Below are 22,041 nucleotides of genomic sequence, written 5' to 3'. Positions count from 1 at the left end.
CCTGCATCAGTTTCCACGCTGACAGTGCAGAGCCTGCTTGGGATTCTCTCTCTATCACACTCTCTCTGTCCCTCCCCACTTGTGCTTTCTCTCTCTCTCAAAGTAAATAAAATTCTTAAAAATTAAAAAAAAAAAAAAAGCAAAGATCTCAGATCTACAATGTAACTTTACATTTCAGGGAACTAGAAAAAGAACACACTAAATAGAAAGCTAGCAGAGGAAAGGAAATAATAAAGATTAAAACAGGAATAAAAGAGAATAAACAATAGGAAAAAAATGAAACAGTTTTTTTTTAAATATCAACAAAATTGACAAACTTTAGCTAGACTAAGAAAAGTAGAAGACTCAACAAAAATAAAATATAATAGAGGAAACATTGCAATTGGTGTAACAGAAATAAACAGGATAAGAGACTACTACTATAACAATTATATGCCAACAAATTGGATAACCTACAAGAAATGGATAAAGCTCTAGAAATATACAACCTACCAAGACTAAATCATGAAGAATTTTAAATCTGAGAATAACTGTTACTAGTAAGGAGATGAAATTAGTAATCAAAACTTCCCAACAAAGAAAAACCCAGAACCAGATGACTTCACTGAAAAATTCTATGAAACTTTTAAAGAAGAATTAACAGGAATTCTTAAACTCTTCCAAGAAAGTGAAGAGGAGGGGATACTTTCAAACTCATTTTATGAAGCTGGTATTACCCTGATACCAAATCAGGCAAAGATAATACAAGAAAAGTACAGCCCAATATCCCTGATGAATGTTGACACAAAAATCCTCAACAAAATATAAGCAAACTAAACTCAACAATACATTAAAACTGTTATATACCAAGACCAAGTGAGATTTATTCATTTAATATGAAGATGGTTCAGGGTATGAAAATCAAACAATATATCACTTTAGTAAAGGGCAGTAACTACCTATCTCAATTGATAGAGCAAAAGCATTTGACACAATTCAACACACTTTCATGATGGAAACACTCAGAAAACTAAAATTATAAGGAAATTACCTCAACAGAATAAAAATCATAAATGAAAGCCCATAGCTATCATTATTCTCAAAGGTAAAAAAACAAACTTTCCCTCTAAGATTAGGAACAAGGCAAGGATTCCTTTCTCACCATTTCTATCCAACAGTACTAAAAGCCCTAAACAGAACAATTAGATAAGAAAAAGAAATAAAAGGCATCCAAATCAAAAAGGAAGAAGTAAAATTTTCTCTGTTGGCAGATGCTATGTTCTTACATGTAGAAAACCTTAAGGAAGGATTTCTTTCAAAAAAAATTGTTAGAGGCGTGCCTGGGTGGCTTAGTTGGTTAAGCATCTGACTTCAGCTCAGGTCATGATCTTACGGTTTGTGAGTTCAAGGCCCACGTTGGGGCCTGTGCTGATGGCTCAGAGCCTGGAGCCTGCTTTGGATTCTGTGTCTCCCTCTCTCTTTGCCTCTCTCTCTTTTTCTCTCTCTCTCTGTATATCTCTCTCTCAAAAATAAACAAACATTCAAAAAATTGTTAGAACTTAATAAGTGAATTCAGCAAAGTTGCAAGATACGAAACTAGTTGCAATGCACGAAACCAGTTGCATTTCTATACACTAAAAACAATCTGTAAAGGAAATAAAGAAAATATTCCTGTTCACAATTGCCTCAAAAATAATAAAATTCTTAGGTATAAACTTAGCCAAGAAGATGAATAGCTTATACAGTAAAAACCACAACAAAAAAATGCTGAAAAAAATTAAAGAAGACAAACAGTAAGAGGTTCCATGTTTGTAGGTTGGAAGACTTATTATTGTCAAATTATCCATACTACCCAGAATAATCCAAAAATTTAATGCAATCCCTATCAAAATCCCAATTGCTTTTTTTAATTGTTATTTTGCAGAAATAGAAAAGACCAGCCTAAAATTCATATACACTCTCAAAGGACCCCAAATAGCCCAGTAATCTTGAAAAAATAACAATGCTTTATACTTTCTAATTTTAAAAAATATTACAAAGTTACAGTAGTTAAAACAGTATGGTACCAACATAAAGAATAGAGAACCCAGAAATACACCCTCTTGTATATGGTCAAATGCCTTCAACAAGAGTACCAAGGCTACACAATAGGGAAAGAATGCCATTTTCAACAAACGGTGTTGAGAAAACTGGAAATCCATAAACAAGAGAACAAATTTGGGCTCTTCCCTTGCACTATTTATAAAAATTAATTCAAAATGGATTAATGACCTAAACATAAGACCTGAAACTATAAAACTCCTAAAAAAACATAGGAGAAAATCTTCATGATACTGGATTTGACAGTGATGTCTTGGATATGACTCCAAAAACACAGAACACAAAAGCAAGAATAGACAAATGGACTACATCCAACTTAAAAACTTTTATGCACAGAAAATAAATCAATCAACAACACAGTGAAAAGGCAACTTATACAATGGAAGAAAACATCTGCAAATCATATTAGTGGGATGCCTGGGTGGCACAATCAGTTGAGCGTCCAACTCTTGATTTCATCCCAGATCTCACCTCAGTGTGGAGCCTGCTTAGGATTCTGTCTCCCCCACTCTCTCTCTGCCTCTCTGCTGCTCATGCTCTCTCTCAAAATGGATACATTAACATTGAAAACACACACACATTATTATACAGGATATATAAAATACTCTAACTCAATGACAAAAATAATCCAATTAAAAATAGCAAAGGACTTGAATATACTCTCTCCAACGAAGGTAGACAAATGGCCAACAGCTGTTTAAAAAAATGTTTAGCATCACTAATTATTAGGGATATGCAAATAAAAACCACAGTGATATATCTCCTCATTCAGTAGGGTTGCACTATCAAAAAAAGAAGAGGGGTGCCTGGGTGGCTCAGTCAGTCGGTTAAGTGTCAGACTTCAGCTCAGGTCATGATCTCGCAGTTTGTGGTTCGAGCCCCACATCAGTCTCTGTGCTGACAGTTCAGAGTTTGGGCTTTGGATTCAGTGTCTCCCTCTCTCTCTGACCACCCCCTGCTTGCACTTTCTCTCTCTGTCTCAAAAATAAATTAACTTTTTAAAAAAAAATTTTAAAAGAAAGAAGAGAAAGAGAATAAGGGAAAGGTAGATAAGGAGGAGAAGAATAAGGAGGAGGAGAAGGAGGAGGAGAAATACCAAATGGTAGTGAGGATGTGGAGAAATGGAAACACTTATGCACTTTCCGTAAGAATGTGATGGTGCAGCCATTATAGAAAAACAATACAGAGATTACTCAAAAAATTAAAAATAGAACATGACCCAGAAATCCTTCTGGGTGTTTATCCAAAAGAATTGAAATTAAGGTCTTAAAGAGTACTATCACACTCATTGTAGCATTATTCACAAGAGTTGATATGTGGCAACAACCTAAATATTCACTAAGAAATGAATGGATAATGAAAAGTGGTATATACATACAGTGGACTATTATTCGGTCTTAAAAAAGAAGGAAATCCTGTCATATGCAACATCATGGGCAAACCTTTAGATTATTATGCTATGTAAAATAAGCCCATCATAAAAAAAGACAATTGCTTCATGATTCTACTTATCTGAAATATCTAAAGTGCTCAAACTCTTAGAAACAGAAAGTATAATATTGGTTGCCAGGAGCTAGGGGGAGGGAGAACTGAATATTTGTTCAGTGAGTATATACTATCAGTTTTACAAGATGAAAAATTCTAGAGATCTGTCGCACAATATGTATATAGTTAACATGGCTGTACTGTACATTTGAAAATGGTTAAGATGGTAAATTTTATGTTGCAAGTTTTTAATTATAATTTTAAAAAGATAGATTGAAAATATTCATATATGTGGAAATTAAACAAATTTCTAAGTAATCCATGATACACAGAATAAATCCCAAGGGAAATTAATAATTTCTTGAACAAATTGCCAATGAAAAATTTGACATATCAAAATTATAAAATAACATTAAAGCAGTATTTCTAATGTAATCTATAGCCTCAAATATATATCTACATAGGTATTTATATAGATGTAGACATATATAAGAAGGATGGCTGAAAATTAATGAGCTAAGCCATCATCATAAGAAGTTAGATAAAAAAATAGCAATTTAACCCAAAGAAACAAAAATAATAAAGTTTAAAAAGAAATTAAATAGAATGTGAACATACAGTAGAGAGATCACCAAAGCCAACAGTTCATTCTTGGAAATGACTAAACTGAATTCATCCCTGGCAACACTGAGATTGAAGTGAAGGCACAAATAGAGTTGATCCTTGAACAACATAGGTTTGAACTGCGTAGGTCTGCCTGAACATGGATTTTTTTTCCATAAAGACGTTACTGTAAATATATTTTCTCTTCCTTGTGATTTTCTTAACATTTCCTTTACTATTTTACTTCATTGTAAGAATATAGTATATAATACATAGAACATCCAAATTATGTGTTACTTGACTGACTGTTGATGTAATCTGTAAGGCCTCTAGTCAACAGTGGGCTATTAGTAGTTACATTTTTAAGGAGTCAAAAGTTATATGTGGATTTTCAACTGCACAAAGGTTTGGTGTCTCTAACCCTCCATGTTGTTCAAGGGTCAACTATGAACAGTACCAGAAATCTTAAAAGGAAGACATCCTTATGGTTCTTTCAGATGTTAAAAGGAAAAAAGAAGATACTGCCAACCACTTCATGCTAATAAACTTGAAAACCTAGATGAATTGGAAATGTTCCTTTAAAAAAAAAACTGACACCAGAAATAATTCAGCAAATCTGAATAGTCCTTTGTATTAGATAAATTTATTACTAAAGATCTTCACACACTTCCAGGTCTAAATGGGTTCACTTGTAAGTTTTACCAAGAATTTAAGGGCAAAATTGCCAATTTTATAGAAACTTTTCAAAAAAAACAGCAGAGGAGACTCATTATTTTGTTACTATAATGTTATTTAGCTATTACAATGTAGATTCTGTTAAGTATAACTGACATTTCTGTTTACAATGGTTTGGAAAGGATGACTGCATATCCTTTCAGTGTTATCCTGGGGTATTATTAAGCCCACTCAAGGAATATTTCATTGTCTAGGAGATGACTTGTATTTCACTTAAAATTTACTGATTAAGGCCTAGACTCTGTGAAGTTGCTAATTGACATGTAGATTTTTGCTCAGCAGGGATGTGAATGCTTTCTGTGAAGTAGAACAGAGCCCTGCAGGACATTAACCATTTTTGTATTTTATCCCTGTCTTATTCTAGAGTTCTTTCATTAGTGTAACTTCTCTAATTTCCTTGGACTAGCTTTACTCAGTGGGTAAAATCAATCTTTACAGATATTTGATATATGTTCAATCTATATTTGTGTTAGATTCATGATTCTAATTTTTTTAAATATACTTGGAAATAACAAAATCTGGTAATTAAGGAATTTATTAAGAAATTTAAAAAATAGTAAAGCAATCACAGTCATGAACATAGATTTTTAAATCCTTCAAAAAATATTATCAAATAGCACCTGTAATGTATAAAATGAATAATCAAGTTAGGTTATTCCAGGAATGCAAGGCTGACTTAACAACTGGAAATCAGTCAATGAATTCACCATATAAACAAAATAACAAAGACAAAAGCATAGGACCATTGCCAATGATGCAGCAAACATCCTACTTTCAGTGTGAGTTGATGAAATCTTTTCATCTGAGTTTAAAGACACGATAAAAATGCTTGAAATCATTACTTCTGTTCAACCAGTAGAGAAGGCAAGAAAAATAAATAAATGTATAAGTTAGGGAAAAGAAGAAATAAACCTATTATTATTTGAAGATTATAAGTGTATAAATAGAAAACGTAAAACAAATCTACAAAATTCTTAGAATCAATAGTAAGTTTTGTAAAGTTTCTGGATACAAGGTTAATTTAGAAAAAAGTTTTATTTATGTATTCCCAGAAAGAGAAAGGGATCCAGGCTGACTTTCACTTTCATGTTGACCAACCTTGAACAAATTTTCTAACCTCTCTTGTCCCAGTTTACCCTTTAAATTAGGGATGATAATATTGAATTTTATAGATCATAAACCATGTTTTCCATACTTTAACATCTTTGAAATTATGTGTCTCACAGTGGATGTTGTCTTGGATTTGATGAATGTAAGGTAATTTCGAAGATTAAGTAAATAAATATAAGGTATGCCTGATGCTTAATAAATGTTCAATAAACATTAGCTATAATTATAGTTTTCTTACATTATGTTTTCTAACAAGTTATTGTTTGCATAAAGCTTCTGGTTTTTTATAAATTGACTTTATAGCACTAACTCAAAAAAATTTTATTATTTCTAGTATCTTTGTTGTTAATTCTCTTGGATTTCCCAAGAATATACAAGTGACCCTTGAACAACACAGGTTTGAACTGCATGGGCCTGTTATATACAGATTCATTTTTTAATACAATACTGTAAATGTATTTAGTCTTCCTTATGATTTTCTTAACATTTTCTTTGCTCTAGCTTGCTTTATTGTAATAATTCATTATATAATAAATATAACATTTAAATGTGTGTTAACTGACTGTTTATGTCATCCATAAAGTTTCCAGTCAACAGTGAGCTCTTAGTAGGTAAGTTTTTAAGGAGTCAAAAGCTATACACAAAATAAGCCAGTCAGAGAAACACGAATACCATATGATCTCACTTATATGTGGAATTTAAAAAACAAATGAACATGGTGGGGGGTGGGGGGTGAAGAGAGGCAAACCAAAAAACATACTCTTAACTATAGAGAACAAACTGATGGTTACCAGAGAGGAGGTGGGTAGGGGATGGGTGAAATAGGTGAAGGGGATTAAGGAGGGCACTTGTGATGAGCACTGGTTGTTGTATGTAAGTGATGAATCACTAAATTCTACACCTGAAACTAATATTACACTATATGTTAACGAACTGGAATTTAAATGAAAATTTGGAAAAAGGGAAAGTAAGTTATATGCAGATTTTCAACTGCACAGGGAGGTCAGCATCCTCCTCATTGTTCAAGGGTCAACTGTATATGTACCAACCAATTAGGATATTTTTACATCTCACTTATTCTTCTTAAGTTTTACTTTTTAAGTAACTTAAGAACAATTACAATAACAATAGCAGTGATAGCAATAATAATAATGACAATAATGAAAGCCAACACTAATGCAGAACTTACTGTATATACCAGATACTCTTCTAAGCATTTTAAATATGGACATGCTTGCATTTTCTTTTTAAGGGCAATAGTTAAATTATAGTACACCAGCTCAATGGAAGACATCCATTGAAAATATTTATTATACAGGGTATACAACATTGATAATTACATATTGCATACCATTAAATGCACAATTTTATTTTATTTTATTTTATTTTCAATATATGAAGTTTATTGTCAAATTGGTTTCCATACAACACCCAGTGCTCATCCCAAAAGGTGCCCTCCTCAGTACCCATCACCCACCCTCCCCTCCCTCCCACCCCCCATCAACCCTCAGTTTGTTCTCAGTTTTTAAGAGTCTCTTATGCTTTGGCTGTCTTCCACTCTAACCTCTTTTTTTTTTTTTCCTTCCCTTCCCCCATGGATTTCTGTTAAGTTTCTCAGGATCCACATAAGAGTGAACACATATGGTATCTGTCTTTCTCTGTATGGCTTATTTCACTTAGCATAACACTCTCCAGTTCCATCCACGTTGCTACAAAGGGCCATATTGCATTCTTTCTCATTGCCACATAGTACTCCATTGTGTATATAAACCACAATTTCTTCATCCATTCATCAGTTGTTGGACATTTAGGCTCTTTCCATAATTTGGCTATTGTTGAGAGTGCTGCTATAAACGTTGGGGTACAAGTGCCCCTATGCGTCAGTACTCCTGTCTTCCTTGGGTAAATTCCTACCAGTGCTATTGCTGGGTCATAGGGTAGGTCTATTTTTAATTTTTTGAGGAACCTCCACACTGTTTTCCAGAGTGGCTGCACCAATTTGCATTCCCACCAACAGTGCAAGAGGGTTCCCGTTTCTCCACATCCTCGCCAGCATCTATAGTCTCCTGATTTGTTCATTTTGGCCACTCTGACTGGCATGAGGTGATATCTGAGTATGGTTTTGATTTGTATTTCCCTGATGAAGAGCGATGTTGAGCATCTTTTCATGTGCCTGTTGGCCATCTGGCTGTCTTCTTTAGAGAAGTGTCTATTCATGTTTTCTGCCCATTTCTTCACTGGATTATTTGTTTTTCGGGTGTGGAGTTTGGTGAGCTCTTTATAGATTTTGGATACTAGCCCTTTGTCTGATATGTCATTTGCTAATATCTTTTCCCATTCCATTGGTTGCCTTTTAGTTTTGTTGGTTGTTTCCTTTGCTGTAAATGCACAATTTTAAAGATACAATTATGCCTATGGTATGATTATAGATGTTTAAAATTTATGCGCCTGAAAAAAGGACAGAAAGAAACATGGAGAATGATTTGTTAGGAAAGAATTCTAGATTTTTCACTTCTTTTTTAAATTGTTTTTTAATGTTTATTTATATTTTGAGAGAGAGAGAGAGGGACAGAGACAGAGACAGAATTTGAAGCAGGCTCCAGGCTCTGAGCTGTCAGTAGAGAGCCCGTCACCGGGCTTGAACTCACGAGCCATGAGTTCATGACCTGACCTTAAGTCAGATGCTTAACCAATTGAGCCACCCAGGTGCCCCTAGATTTTTTGCTTCTAAATTTATCTTTTTTCGTGTGATAAAATTAGGCAATAATATTTTATAATCTCTTAATGGTTTATAATCTAAGGATACAATCTATACTTAACAAGGTAAAAATTGGGAAGAACTTCCCAATTTGCTGCAAATACAAAATTTCTCTGAGAAAACAGTGTAATGCTCTTATTGTTACATTTGACCTTTTTAATATATTAAAGGTGGAATTAGGAATTGAAGTTCTTGGAAGCAGTAAAATAGTTGTGGACAGAATAGAAAAAGAAAGTCTCAAGAAGAATTAATGATAATGCAACACCTCCCCAAAACAGGTCAGTCTCAAATATTATAAATGAGCTAATATCTAATAGTGCTAATATTATTAAATAATATTAGTATTTAATAATATCTATTAATTAGAAAATGGCTACTGTAATCATAGAAAATGTTCACATTGTTATGTTATTTGAGTGATAGTACTTTCACAATGAATGTTAGTGGTATATTGGGTGCCACATTACATCAAAAGTTCTACCCTTATTGAGCAAACACTATCTACTATGATACTTTGCAGCTACATATTTGAGTCTCTGTTGATCTTTTTATATATGTGTATAAGTCCATGGATTGTTGATCCAATTCAAACACATAAAACCTTTTATTGAGAAGTATTTGATATATATCACAGTATAAGTTTAAGGTGTACTGCATGATGGTTTCATTCACATATATAGTAAAATAATCACCACAATAAATTCATCAATAACATCCATCTTCTCATAGATACAATAAAAGAAGAGAAAAAAGAAAGGGAAAACTTTTTCTCCTTATGATGAGAACTCTTAGGACTTACTTTTTTTTTTTTTAATGTTTATTTATTATTGAGAGACAGAGAGAGAGAGAGACAGAGCATGAGCATGGGAGGGGCAGCGACAGGAGGAGACACAGAATCCCAAGTAGGCTCCAGGCTCTGAGCTGTCAGTACAGAGCCCAACGCAGGGCTCGAACTCACAAACCGCAAGATCATGACCTGAGCCAAAGTAGGACACTTAACTGACTGAGCCACCCAGGTACTCCAGGATTTACTTCTTAACAACTTTCCTATATAACGTACAGCAGTGTTCACTGTAATCATATTGTACATTACATCTCTACTATCTTTTTTCTAATAGTGTAACCAAGGGGTAAGGATTCACGTCCCTTTAAAAATAAGATCCTCCCGGGGCGCCTGGGTGGCACAGTCGGTTAAGCGTCCGACTTCAGCCAGGTCACGATCTCGTGGTCCGTGAGTTCGAGCCCCGCGTCAGGCTCTGGGCTGATGGCTCGGAGCCTGGAGCCTGTTTCCGATTCTGTGTCTCCCTCTCTCTCTGCCCCTCCCCCGTTCATGCTCTGTCTCTCTCTGTCCCAAAAATAAATAATAAAACGTTGAAAAAAAAAATAAAAAATAAATAAATAAATAAATAAATAAATAAATAAATAAATAAAAAATAAGATCCTCCACTGCTTTAAAAGTGATTTCCCTGGATTAGGTTCAAAAGTAGTTCAAGTTCAGTTTGAAATAAGATAGAAACTGCTATCTGCTTACATTTTTGTACATTCTTTAACTGTAACATAATACATAAATAGTGAATTTTCTATATTTTTTATAACTAAAGTTCAGAACAAAATGATGGGCTTTGGTAACCTATTTTTTATTTTGTTTATAATGTAGACCATGGTGCACATGTAGGAAAATATTTTACACAATATCATATCATATATTATTTAATTGCTTCTTTTTATTGATTCAGTTTGATATCTATCACTTGGTCATTCACTTCCTTAAATAAGTGAATATTTAATGAGAGAATATAAATCCTTTGGGAATCTTTTCTAAACTTCCTTTTAAGCCTCTCCTGAATTGTATTTACTAGAAGAATGAAGGACAGTAATTGAATCTTCTGAGAACTTTCAATGTACAGCTTTACTTAACTAGAGACTTTCTGTATTTAGGTCAAGTACTTATGTATGTTTTGAATTTCTGGTTTACACTTTTGACCCATGTCAATTATAAGCTAAGTTTCCATTCCATTGCAAATAATGGGGCTTTCAGTTTGGAACGAGTATTTTTCTAAAAATAGAGATCATTTTTTATTTTTATTTTTATTTTTATTTTTATTTTTTATTTTTTTAAATTTTTTTAAATATGAAATTTATTGTCAAATTGGTTTCCATACAACACGCAGTGCTCATCCCAAAATGTGCCCTCCTCAATACCCATCACCGACCCTCCCTTCCCTCCCACCCCCCATCAGTTTGTTCTCAGTTTTTAAGAGAGAGACCATTTTTTAAATGGATTTAGGATTGGCAGTTATATTTTCTCTTTGAACTTAGTATATGTCCCGCCACTCCTTTTTCTTTCTAACCTGGCTTCCCTTTATCATCAGATGCTTCTGAAAAGGAAAGGTACCTTTCTGAATCATAAACTTCTGAAAAGGAAAGGTACCTAATAATAAAACATAGACTTGATGTTTTAAACTTACCTTGTTTGATTACTTCAGGTTTAATTATAAGTTATTTCATCTCCCTAAACACAGCTAACTGATATTAAAAATGGAAAGTAACGAGTGCCTTATCCAGGAAAAAATCTAGATTAATCAGTTTAGTCCCATTAATTTTGAGTAGCCTTCTATATGCAAAGCTTCCTACCTCTCCTCAATTTTTTCTTAATAAAATTATATTTTCCACATGAGAAACAAATGTTGCTAGGTATTGTTTTAAATATCATATTTTCTAAATGTTAGAAATAGATCGCATGGGCATTTATTGCTTTGGCATATTTTTACAGTTTTCCTATTAAATTATATCATTAGCTAGATGAGAGGAGAGATCACTTTTCTCTTGGTGACTGCAGACGTCACAGTATATATAATATTGCAGAGGCATTTACTAGGCATTCAATAAATATTTGTTGAGAGGCACCTGGGTGGTTCAGTCGGTTGAGTATCATTCTCTTGATTTCGGCTCAGGTGGTGATCCCAGGGTTGTGGGATAAAGCCCCGCATCAGGGTCCACTCTGAGTAGAGCCTGCTTAAGATTCTCTCTCTCTGTCCTTCTTCTCCTCTCTCCTGCTCCTTCTAAATACATACATGCATACATACATACATACATATTTGTTGAATTAAGTTGAGGTGAATTATTCATCTCCTTAAATTTGTCAGAGGAAGATTGATTTAAAAGCCATCTTTTACAGCAGTCGAGCCCTACTATTCATTGTCACCATAGATAAAATAGTTATTGGAATATGAGGTAGTATATAATAGAAAATAAGGCAGCAATATAACTAAAAGGACCTCATGCACTGTTGTGTTATGGGCATCATCTCTTTTTATCTGTGTGCAGATATTAATATAAGTTAGCGTTGACTATTCACAGAAAGAAAAGTGAACACATGGGAGATAATTCATTGGCAACTACTGAATCTTAAAGTCAAAATCCTTCTCTATTGCTTAGTGGAGATTTTAAATTAAATAACATTGGATACTTAAGAATTTTACCTGTTGGGGCACCTGGGTGGCACAGTCGGTTAAGCGTCCGACTTCAGCCAGGTCACGATCTCGCGGTCCGTGAGTTCGAGCGCCACATCAGGCTCTGGGCTGATGGCTCAGAGCCTGGAGCCTGTTTCCGATTCTGTGTCTCCCTCTCTCTCTGCTCCTCCCCCGTTCATGCTCTGTCTCTCTCTGTCCCAAAAATAAATAAACGTTGAAAAAAAATTAAAAAAAAAAAAAAGAATTTTACCTGTTAATAATTCATATGGCAATTAATTACTAAGACATATATTTAGATCAGGTGTGTGGATTTTGCTTCAGCCATTTATTGTACTATCTGCTAAGATATCTTACACTTTGTTATAGTTCATCGAACTATAGTTTGTCAAAGTTCAATAAACCATCATTGACAAGATAGTTGATGATATTAAAGAATTATTTTTTTAGGTGTGATAATTGTATTGTGGTTGTATTTAAAAAGAAAAAATGAGTTTTCTGCCTTAACTTACTGAAGTATATACTGATGAAATGGTATATCTGGGATCCTTCAACCTAATCACGGTGAGGATAAAGAGGTGGGTGAAAGTACAGATGAAAAGATTAGCTTTGAATTGACAAATGTTAAAGCTGAGTGGGAGGAATACTAGGCTGAGTCTCATTCTTCATTTGACTGTATCCAAAGGAAGGAAGTCAGACAACCCATGAATTACAGAACCTCTATTTAATATTATTGAGAAAAACAGACCTGATGGGCATGAATTAATCATCTTTGACTCCTCTAAAATTTACTGGTTAGTTTTTTAGGAAAGCATTTAACATTTTTTCTCAAGTTCATATTATGAAAACCCATATAATAAGAAAAGTATATTTTGACATGAAACCCAGTTTAAAAAACCACTTGGAAACCAATTTGAAAACCTAGAGGAAAAAGTACTTTATTTTCTATTGTGATACACAAGTTTACCTTTCATACATATTTTACGTGTGTCTACTTTAAACCAAACTTTATTAGAAACCCAGTCGTCTGTTCTTTAAAATAAACTTAGTTTTCATCTTTTAAAAGCTGATGTTTTGGGTTACCTGGGTGGCTCAGTCGGTTAAGTGTCCTACTTCAGCTGAGGTCACGATCTCATGGTTTGTTATTTCCAGCCACGCTTTGGGGTCTGTGCTGACAGCTCAGAGCCTGGAACCTGCTTTGGATTCTGTGTCTCCTCTCTGCTCCACCCCTTCTCACACACACACACACACACACACTCTCTCTCTCTCTCTCTCTGTCTCTTTCTCCTTCAAAAATAAACATTAAAAAAATTTTTTAAGCTGATGTTTCTTTTAGAGCTGAAATTACAGAATCTCAAATTAGTACACTTCTCTATTCCATTTTTAAAATTAGAGGACTTTGAAGAATTAAGAATGGCTATCTATCATATTTGGTGCCCATTAGATCACTATAGTAATTTAGACCCATAACACCCATGTGCAAGAACAAATTTAATCCAGATTGAACACAAATTTCATTTCTTACAAGTATGCCCAGTACTTTAAGTTTGTTCATTTATATTACTTTGTCCTACTTTACACAACATTTATGTACTAATATATTTAATTGAACTCATTTATTAATGGTGCTGACACATGAGTTTCTAATGCTGGCCTGATACTGCATGATCAACCTTTTCTCCTACTGGAATTTTTAAATTTTTAAAGATTTTTTTTTATTGATGCTCTCTTTGTGTCTCTTATGCTTTTAGCAGCCATATATTTTTCCTTTTCTCTTAAGCACTTCACCACCCAACTCTACACTGCTGTAGTATAACGCCTTTGTTCCTTTGTATGATTGTGATACACCAAGGATTTGTGCGATTGTTGTAGCTCTTCTGTTCTTCTCCGCCGCTCACAGACCGCATGGTGTCACCAACATCAACTTGCTTGCCATTCCCAGATAATCGCGTTTTCCTATGAATGGGTAAACTTTTTGCTTTTCCTCTCAGTTTTATCTTGAGTAAATGTAAATTCTACTTACCTATCCGATTTCAGCTTTTTTAAAAAGCTTCCTGAGTCATCATTTCTTATTCTGCTCACTAATCTTTTTTCTTAGCATTTGGAATCCTCAGACAAGCTGTTTATGGGTAGCCGTTCATGTGAGGTGAACCGTAATGAGGACAATGTCCTCACTGTAACAGGGGAAGAAGACCAAGGTGAAACTCCACCTCCCATTGGAAATCATGGAGTCACCTTCTACAAAACAGTGAGTCTATATTTTACTCAGTTACATGCTCTTTCTCCTTTATTACTTTGTACTGTAACAATATATGAGTACACACATAATTACGAACTTGCCCTTATGACTTTTTACCACCTAATTTTTGCAGAATATTAACAACAACAATAATAATAAACAATGTTACCGAGCAGTTATTCTGAGTTGGACACTTTTCTGAGGGCTCCATACATATTATATGATGTCATGTGATTTAATTCTAAAGTACCAATTACTGAATGTATTACTAAATATGTCACTGTTACCATTTTGCACAGCTGGTAAGTTGTAGAGTGAGAATTCAGACATAAGTATCTGACCTCAAGGCCTGAGCAGTTTTAACCACTATGATATATGGTCTTTTTAAAAAAATACAATTAAGACAATGTGTTTGTTCGTGATGCTGAAGCAACCATTTGAAAAATGTTCAATTAATCCAAACCAGATTGTTCTTTATTGAGGTGAAAAAATAATTACATTATTTTCCATTTAAATAATTTTGTACTGCTGACACAATGTGAAAATTAGTTGTCATAAACACCTATTTAGGTGATACTCTTTCTTTCTCTTTTTTAGCATCATTGCCCTCTTCTCTTTCCTCTTTTTCTTTAAATTTCAAGTGCATTCTTTTGCCTGGTTTAAACATTAATTTCTTCAGAAAGTACACACACACACACACACACACACACACACACACACACAGAAATGTTAATTGGAAAGGAAATTGGATTGGTTACATGAACACAAATTATTTTTATAAATTAGATTGTTTGCAGCTTTTTTTTAATTTAGGAATAATAATGAATTTTAGAAAGCAAAAACTTTGAATTTATGAAGAGTCTTACTAATCTCCATCCTGTGAGCTGATTCAAAGTCATGTAGTGAAAGCTTTTGTAGGTGACCTAGCATCTGAGGTACAGGTGTCTGATGCCCTTGTCACATGCTGTCATCTCACCTCTGACCCTAACTACAGCAGTACCGAACAGCCCTAGGCCCACTGACAGTGTTCTGCCAGAAGCATGAGCTGTGCATTCCTCCATTCTTCTTCCCTGAGGCTTTCTCTGAAGCCAGCGGACCTCACTCAGCCCTTACGCCAGGAAAGCCTGAAAGGGTGAGGGAGTCACTGCAACAGCCCTCAACTAATGGGAAACAGGGTATTGTGAATAAAGGCACCAGGCTGACATCCTTCAGATAAGCAATTTTAAGGCACTTTCTACAGAGCTCCTCAGAGAATGCCCAGGAGAATTGATCCTCAGTTGCCCAGATCATCAGTGAACTCAACAGCATTATTGGTTTTTCTTTCCCTCTCTCATTCCCCACGCCTCCTTCACTCTGTTTCCTAGGATTCACCTCCCAAAGAAATTACCTACAGCCAAGTTCATATTTTAGACTGTTTAGGGACAACATAAACTAAGACAGGAATTTGGAACTGTATGTTCAGATAATTTACATAATCCAACATTCTTTTGAACTCTGCATTTTAATTTCAAAATTTCGATGATTCTCTTTGATAATCTTTTTAGCCCTATATACATGTCACATAGTGACATGATTTATCTGTTTCAGGGAGATGATATATGTAGGTATACCTGAAGTGTACACTTTCATGCTTCAAATCTGTATTTAAAAGTAAAAGCTTTTGAAATCATTGGGAAAACATGTTACTATATGTTTACCTCCTCCAACTATGCACACAGTTCACTTGTTAAAATCCAATGATAAGGGAAGGGATGTGTTTCTTCAACTTGACATTTTATTCTGCAGGATGTTATTTTTTCCAGGAATTCTGTTTTATGGGACTATATTAAGAAAGTGTTGACTTGATATCTGTCAGTGTAGGTTTCCTTTACTACTTTCTTTTTTTTCTTTCTCTTCTTCTTCTTTTTTTTTTTTTTTTTTTTTTTTGGTCTTTTTCAGGTCAAAAACCAGTGTGTTCAGGAAAATCTCCTAGTGGTTACCAGTGGATTAGCAGTATCACAGCCCATTTTCTCTCATTCAGTGGATAAAGTATTACAAGTGCAGTTGCTCAAGCCTTTTCTTTTCTCCAAGGTGCTAATCTAGTTAAGTACTTAGTGGTAAGGAACCTGCTTTTAAAATTCAGAAAAGGAATAAACAGGTTTATTTATTTTTCTTTATTCTAAGCCTCCCCCAAATCTATGAATGTCTGGTATTAAATGACCTTTAGTGGTGAGAATCAACTGTCTGGTGATATGAGTTTATTTGGAAATTCATTAACACCAGGGTGGTAGGGAGAAAAAGGAAAACCTGTGGATTTAAATTACCTCTGAGATGTATTGAAAAGCTTTATGCAAATACCCACAGCTCCTTTCTAGAGCCAGCTCTCCTAGATGCCTGTGTGCGTGCACACCAGCCGTGTTGTCTGCTTTCTAAAATGCTTTTGTTAACACCATAATTTTAAATTAAGTTTTTCAGAAAGCTGTTCCTGCTGTACATTTTGGCATCTAAGATTAGGTCAGTGGCCATAAATCTCATTTATGTACTTAATGCAAAGGAGATACTGCTGTCTTGGGAATCATGTGAGCCAGATCCCTTACTTTGCCCCTCTTACAAGATATTGACATATAAAACAAAATGCTCCCATTTTGTTTTGCATCTTTCTTCATTTAAAACTTTAAATAAAGAATGTTTATGCAGGGTTCTTTTTCATTCATAAAAATGGAAATCACCCTCAGCGTCTGCATGAGTAGGCTTGTATTCTTGTTCACGAATTCACATGATAGATTGGCCCATAAAACCTTTACATTTGGCTTGTGCAGCTGAGTTCATGGCTGAATACAGAATGATAAAGAAGCTTTAGCATTTTGCGGAAAGAAAAGAAATCAGGCCTTCTAGATGGCCCTTAAGCTAGCTTTTAACTGCCTGGAAATCAGCTAGAAACATATAATCAAACTTGCCATTAGAAGTACTGCGTTTAGTGCAAATCTGTGGAGCATAATCTGTAAATTAATGCAAAGGGATTTTTTGACATTTATTTGGTTTTCATTATATTTCATGGAAGTCTGCCAATCCAAACATATTTTTGTTATTTTTTGTTTCTTTTTTCTTTTTTACCTTTCTAGCCATCAGAAGTTAAAATAGAAATGATGGATTGTGTCACTGGCCAGTCCAGCAGCCTATTTCTTTCAACACATTACTGTTGTATTTACTGTTTTAGCTATATTGTTTTCAATTTCTGGCAAAATAGTCGGTTTTTGATCCTGGGTAGAAAATGTCAGTGCTCACATTTCCTGTGGGGTTTTGGCCTTTTTGTGAAAAGGTAGGAGAGAGCTAAATGAATTATGATGCTGTCATCTGAAGAAACCACAGTGTATTTCTTTGCCAAATTTTAGCAAGAACAGAGCTGATCATCTGCTAGTGTAAACCTTTCCTTGAACCCTACCCGTGGTTCACTCAGGCTTCTGCCTGTTCTCTTTCATGCTGTGAGAACGTAGCCCACAGAAGTCCTTTTAACCTTCCCTTCCCAAGGTTAATTGATTTAATAACCCCCAAAGAAGATAAATTTTGCCAGAGGAATTCAGAAGTCTACATTTAAGAATTTAGAATTTCACAAGTGAGCTGAAGTAATATTAAAATTAAGACTGAGTTGCTTCTTAATGTTTATTACTGTCTTGAAAGCTGACACTCCTCCCATCCTTCACAACTCTATCTCCCTATATTTTATCGAATAACAAATATTGCCAGATAGCATTTGTGTGTTATAATCTTAGAAGTCAATACATCCTGGATGTGAATAATTGCTAGCACACACTGTAGGCATCTGATACTGTGCTTCGCCAATGCTTAAGTCCTCCCCGGTGACCATTAGTTTATACTTTTCTAATATATTTCACTGACCCCCAAGGAAGTGTCTTTGCTTGCACTCAACGGCATTACGTTCCCACCTATTTGGAATAAATCTCAATATGAAGGATTGTGACCTATGAGGATTCTTCAGCTTAATTTTTTAGCAATCATTTTGGAGCACTAGTTTCAAATAACTTTTCAGGACTTAACTTTGATTTATCTTCCTTGATAAATTATTTTAAGTCTTTGTTTCCTCTTATCACCTATTTCTTTCATCACCTTTTCTTCTTTTGACCAGCTGTATCCTAGGACTCCTTCTTTTCATAACTTTCATCGAGCAAACACTTTCTTAGTATCTATCCTGTGCCAGGAACTGTGCTAAATGCTGGGCATACCACAGAGAAGGAAACGGACTTGTTGTCTGCACTCACAGGATTTAGAGTCTAGTGAAAATAATACCCATAACAAAATAGGTATGAGAGACGGAGAGACAGAGAGAGAGAGAGCAATGCACCTGACCTAGATCTCGGGGGGATTCAGGTGTCTTGGGAGTTACCAGGTGAAGATAGGAGAAAGAAGGAGAAAAATGCTGCCTTGTCAAAGACAACAAATAGCCTTATGAGATCTAGAAACAAGAGAGAGTATGATGCCACAGAGGGCCAGAAGGCAGACAAGGGAGGCAGAAAATTTTGAACATAAGTCAACCTACAAGCATGTGTTGAGCGGGTATTATGTGCGGTACTATGTCATGCCACTGAGATGTAAAGACAACTAAGGAATAGGTCCTACCTTCAGAGAGCTTACAATCTACTGGCAAGAGTGTGTATTCAATTTGTATTTAAGGATTAAGATGAAGGGTTTTTTTGCAGAAGAAAAAAAAAAAAAAAGCTTTGGAGATTGTTCAGACTTGTACTTTTATCCCATGAAGACTCTTCCAGCCACCTCACCCTGCCTTAGCTGCATAAAAGGCAGTTGCTTGAAAACTGTCCTGGGTATGTTTTTTCCCAGATATGACAGCCTCCACCTTTTCACAATCAGGAAATAAGAAACTCAATATCATTTTTCCACAACGTATCCCTAACTTTATCCCAGTGAGTGGAAGTTTCGATGGTTCCTGTTATGCGAAGATAAATGAACTAACCAGAGCAGCCTCCTAAGTTTAGGAGGGTTTAATAAACAAGGTACAGTCATAGTACCATGCCCTTATAACTTAGAGGTTCCATAAAAGATGTTTTGTCAGGAGTCAGGCAGATAACAAAGAATGAAATGGGTCAGATAGAAGATGACAAGTTTCGATGTTTACTGGGGCAAAGTAGAGTTAAACCAAAGAGTTCAATCTAAGGTTATTCAAAATACCCTATTCATTGAACAAAATGTGGACATAAGATACCTGAATCAACTCACCTGTCCCATTCTATAGGTGAGGAAACTGAGGACTGAAGAAGTTTAGAGACCAAAGGCTGACAGCAAGTTACCAGCAGGGATGGGACTGGAGCGCATATCACCTGACTTCCAGTTCAGAGACTCTCAACATTGCTTATAGGACCTTCCCTGGAGATTTTAGTCAGGACTTTTTGGTAGTAAGATTATAATGATTTTGGAAAGTCAATTTTAGAAAGCCTTTACAAAGCACCTAGATTATAACCACTCAGCAAGAACTAACGTGTTTAATACTTCAAAAACTTGCAACATCTTAAATTGCAGCACAAAGCAAATGGGGAACCAGTCAGTAGAAGTTCAAAAGGCAAAATGTGAATGATTAACACAGCTTCCTTTTACAGAAGTTTCAGACATTGTATAGGGCCTTTGCACTTGCAATTTAGCCTGCCTGGAACATTCTTGCCTTACTTTGTGCCCCTAGGGGCATGTCACCTTCTCAGGGAGGCCTGCCTTGGCTGCCCTATCTAGGAATGCCACAACTCACTCTAATATCTTGTCTGTGCTTCCTTGTTTTAAACGTCTCAATAACACTTGTCCTTATCTAACATAGGGTATATTTTGCTTCTTCCACTCTGCTTATACTCTGTTCCTCAGCTAGAGATGTAGGCTACTGGGTGGCCTCACGAGAGCATGCATACTTGCATCCAAAAGATAAGCCCACATGCAGGCCTGGGCGCATGGCCAGAGCCCATATAATCAGAGCTTATACACAGAATCAGGAAAAAAATATATATTGTCACTAGGACTAGGGACATATACTGCAGCTAGTAGTGATCAGGAATCTAGATGCTTATCCATAAACATCAAGTGATAACCAAGAATCACCAAAAATTTGAGGAAAACCAACACAGGCACAAAAGACAGGCATCGTATTCAACACACAGGAATAATTTACCTGTTTGGGAAGATGAGTTGAGAAGCAGAAGAAAACTAATTATTACCATTAGCATCAGATAAATTACAGAAGGTACAGCTGACTTAACAAAAAGGGCTGCTGTTGTAACAGTGAGTCAATTGTAAACAAAATGAAACCTTGGTATTGGGATGCATGGCAGGAAGAACTGATCTAAACATCAGCTTAAGGAGCTGGAAGGTTAAGCTGAGGAATTTTTACACAACCCAGTGCAAAAATTGCAGAGATGGAAAAGTACAGGAACTTGTGTGTGGCGATCTTTATTCTCTTCTTGGGGTTTACAGGTTCCTCAGCTTCAATGTGATTTGTGTGTATATGCTCAGTGCTTGGAAGACAGGGCATAGGCAATGTTTGAAATCATAGAGAGAGCTGCTAAAAAGCATCAGGAATAACAGAAATAGCAAAGCCAGAAGGCACGAGAGGAAAGAGTGGTTTTGTATTTAACTAACTTATGCCCTTATTTTTTATGCTATTTTTCGTCTATTTTTATTAGGTTTATCGTTCCCTTGACTTCTAAAGTTAGCAATTTCTATCTTTAGGTCTTTTGGAAGATGACTTATAACTTTATACAGTACATGCATATCTCTACTGATTTAGCATCTTCAGACACTCTCTAATGATTCCTCACTAAAAACAGGAATTGGCTAAATTTTTTTAAATTTTTAAAATGTTTATTTATTTGTGTGTGTGTGTGAGAGAGAGAGAGAGAGAGTGCAAGGAGGGGAGGGGCAGAGAGAGAGAGGGAGACAGAGGATCTGAAGCAGACTCTGCACTGACAGCAGAAAGCCCAGCGTGGGGCCCAAACTCATGAACCATGAGATCATGACCTAAGCTGAGGTCATATGCTTCACTGACTGAGCCATCCAGGCACTCTGCTAGATTTTATTTAATACTTACTATGTGCCAGGAACTGTATTAACTCATCTATCCTCACAACAACCCTATGAGTTAGGTACTGTTGTCATCCCCATTTTACAGATGATGAAACTGAGGTATCTAAAAATTAATTAGGCTAAATTCACACAAGTAGTCAGTTGGTGAGATAAACAGAAGTACTCTGGCTCTCATGCTTCTGCCTTTAACTTCTATGCTATATGACTTCTCCATAGGTCAGTGATGTACCTACATTATAAGGCTGTCATTGAAGGATTGTGTTAGAAAAATATAGGTACTTTTCTCAAGCTACTTAGCTATGAAATTTTAAGTGAAAAGTTAAGTGTAGAAATTTGTCAGATGTTGTCAAATAAATTATTTCCAATGGAATCCTAATGACAGCATTTTCTAGGTGCTGAAGCAAAGCAAATACTTACTGGATGGGTTCTGGTGCTGCATTTAGTTTTAATTAGTGGCTGAAAATAATTTCTCAGTGTTGTTAGAGCAATTT

The 22,041-nt window shown here is 35.3% G+C and overlaps 1 protein-coding gene across 1 annotated transcript in view; it reads left to right on the top strand.

The window, feature by feature from the left end:
* DPH6 (diphthamine biosynthesis 6) overlaps positions 1 to 14,647 on the top strand; it is a 204,033-nt gene extending 189,386 nt beyond the window's left edge. Inside the window, exon 9 of the mRNA XM_040492226.1 lies at positions 14,339 to 14,647. Coding sequence (XP_040348160.1) covers positions 14,339 to 14,620 — 282 coding nt within the window. The 3' untranslated portion in view covers positions 14,621 to 14,647. The remainder of the gene's footprint in view (positions 1 to 14,338) is intronic.
* The last annotated feature ends 7,394 nt before the right edge of the window (positions 14,648 to 22,041 follow it).

The sequence above is a fragment of the Herpailurus yagouaroundi genome, unplaced genomic scaffold (assembly GCF_014898765.1).
Source record: "Herpailurus yagouaroundi ecotype Mexico unplaced genomic scaffold, PumYag 184, whole genome shotgun sequence".
Lineage (NCBI taxonomy): Eukaryota > Metazoa > Chordata > Mammalia > Carnivora > Felidae > Herpailurus > Herpailurus yagouaroundi.
The sequence above is the reverse complement of the archived record's forward strand: the minus strand, read 5'-3'. Positions and strand labels throughout refer to the sequence as shown.